The 1,209-nt window shown below is 66.1% G+C and overlaps 1 protein-coding gene across 1 annotated transcript in view; it reads right to left on the bottom strand.

Annotated features, from left to right (window-relative positions):
- CAMSAP3 (calmodulin regulated spectrin associated protein family member 3) overlaps nucleotides 1-1,209 on the bottom strand; it is a 10,451-nt gene that overhangs the window by 623 nt on the left and 8,619 nt on the right. Inside the window, exons 14-16 of the mRNA XM_040628281.1 lie at nucleotides 656-755; nucleotides 249-361; nucleotides 45-163 (exon numbers count right to left, since the gene is read on the bottom strand). Coding sequence (XP_040484215.1) covers nucleotides 45-163; nucleotides 249-361; nucleotides 656-755 — 332 coding nt within the window. The remainder of the gene's footprint in view (nucleotides 1-44; nucleotides 164-248; nucleotides 362-655; nucleotides 756-1,209) is intronic.

Genomic DNA, 1,209 nt, shown 5'->3' with positions numbered 1-1,209 from the left:
CCCCCCCCCCCCCGCGGGCCCCCCAAGCCCCGGCGTGGGCTCACCTCGAGAATGCGGTTCTTCTGCGGTTCGTTTACCTTGCCCGCCAAGCAGCAGTGAGACAGGGCGTTGTGGATGATGAACTTGTTGGACTTGGCGCTGGGCTCCTTGTACAGCCGTGGACCTAAGGGCAAGGTGGTCAGCAGGGCTGTGGGGGGTGGGGACGGGGACAGGCAGGGCCTGGGGCTCGCCAGCTCCGCCCCGCGTACCTGTGTACTCAGGCACCGACGCCGGGGACGAGGCGTTGCTGCCGTTCTCCCAGTCACGCTCACGGCTGCCAGGCAGGCGACTGGGGGACATGAGGCCGGATGGGGAAGGAGCCCTGTGGGGAGACAGGAGGGGATGGGGATGCAGTCAGTGGTAGGGGCAGCCTCCCCGGGGGCAGAGGGACCAGGGAAGGGATGAACCTAGGAGCTTGCGTGTAGGTACTCCAGCCGCAGACGCCTGCGCCCCCCCCCCCACACCCCCACTCAAGTGCACAGGCATGTTCCTGAGGCCCGTCAACAGCCCCTGTGCACGTGCGCAGGACCGCGTCCTCTCATCCCTTCAGCAAGGCACACACGGACCCTGAGAGGGCACCCGGAACTCACGCGCCTGCCCGCCGGGCCAAACTCACCGAGACGTGGGCCTCTTCACACCAAGGTTATTGGGGGCCTCGTTGGCCACGGTGGACAGTGACAGGGTGGACTGAGAGTAGACTTTGCTCAGCCGGGAGCCTGGGAGAAGAGGGCATGGGGTCATCCCTACCCAAAGTCCCCTTGCCTCCTCAGGGCTGGGGGGGAGGGTGCTTAACCTGGCAGGTTGTGGAGGGAACATGGGGTCAGCCCCACCTGAGACCCTCACCCTGTGCACTCCCACTGAGACAGACCTCCCCCCTACCCATGGGGGAGGGGGCTGTGCCCAGAAGTCTGGGGGGAAGCCCCCCCCCCAGAAAGCTCTTGCTCCTAAACATCCCTGAGAGGGCCTCGCGTCCCTTAAGCTCTAGAGAGAACGCTGGGCCAGCTCTGCCCAGCATGCCTTACCCCACTGTAGCCCCCACATCCCTGTGGAAGTCCAGGCATGGGCAACCCCCCAAGACCCCTCTCGCCCCATGTACTCATAGGGGTCTCAGCAAGCCCCTGACAGGCTCATTGGGCAGGCACCATCCCTGACCCCCCGCCCCCAGCCCTA

Source organism: Ursus maritimus, unplaced genomic scaffold, assembly GCF_017311325.1.
Source record: "Ursus maritimus isolate PB19 unplaced genomic scaffold, ASM1731132v1 scaffold_14, whole genome shotgun sequence".
NCBI classification, from domain to species: Eukaryota; Metazoa; Chordata; class Mammalia; order Carnivora; family Ursidae; genus Ursus; species Ursus maritimus.
The sequence above is the reverse complement of the archived record's forward strand: the minus strand, read 5'-3'. Positions and strand labels throughout refer to the sequence as shown.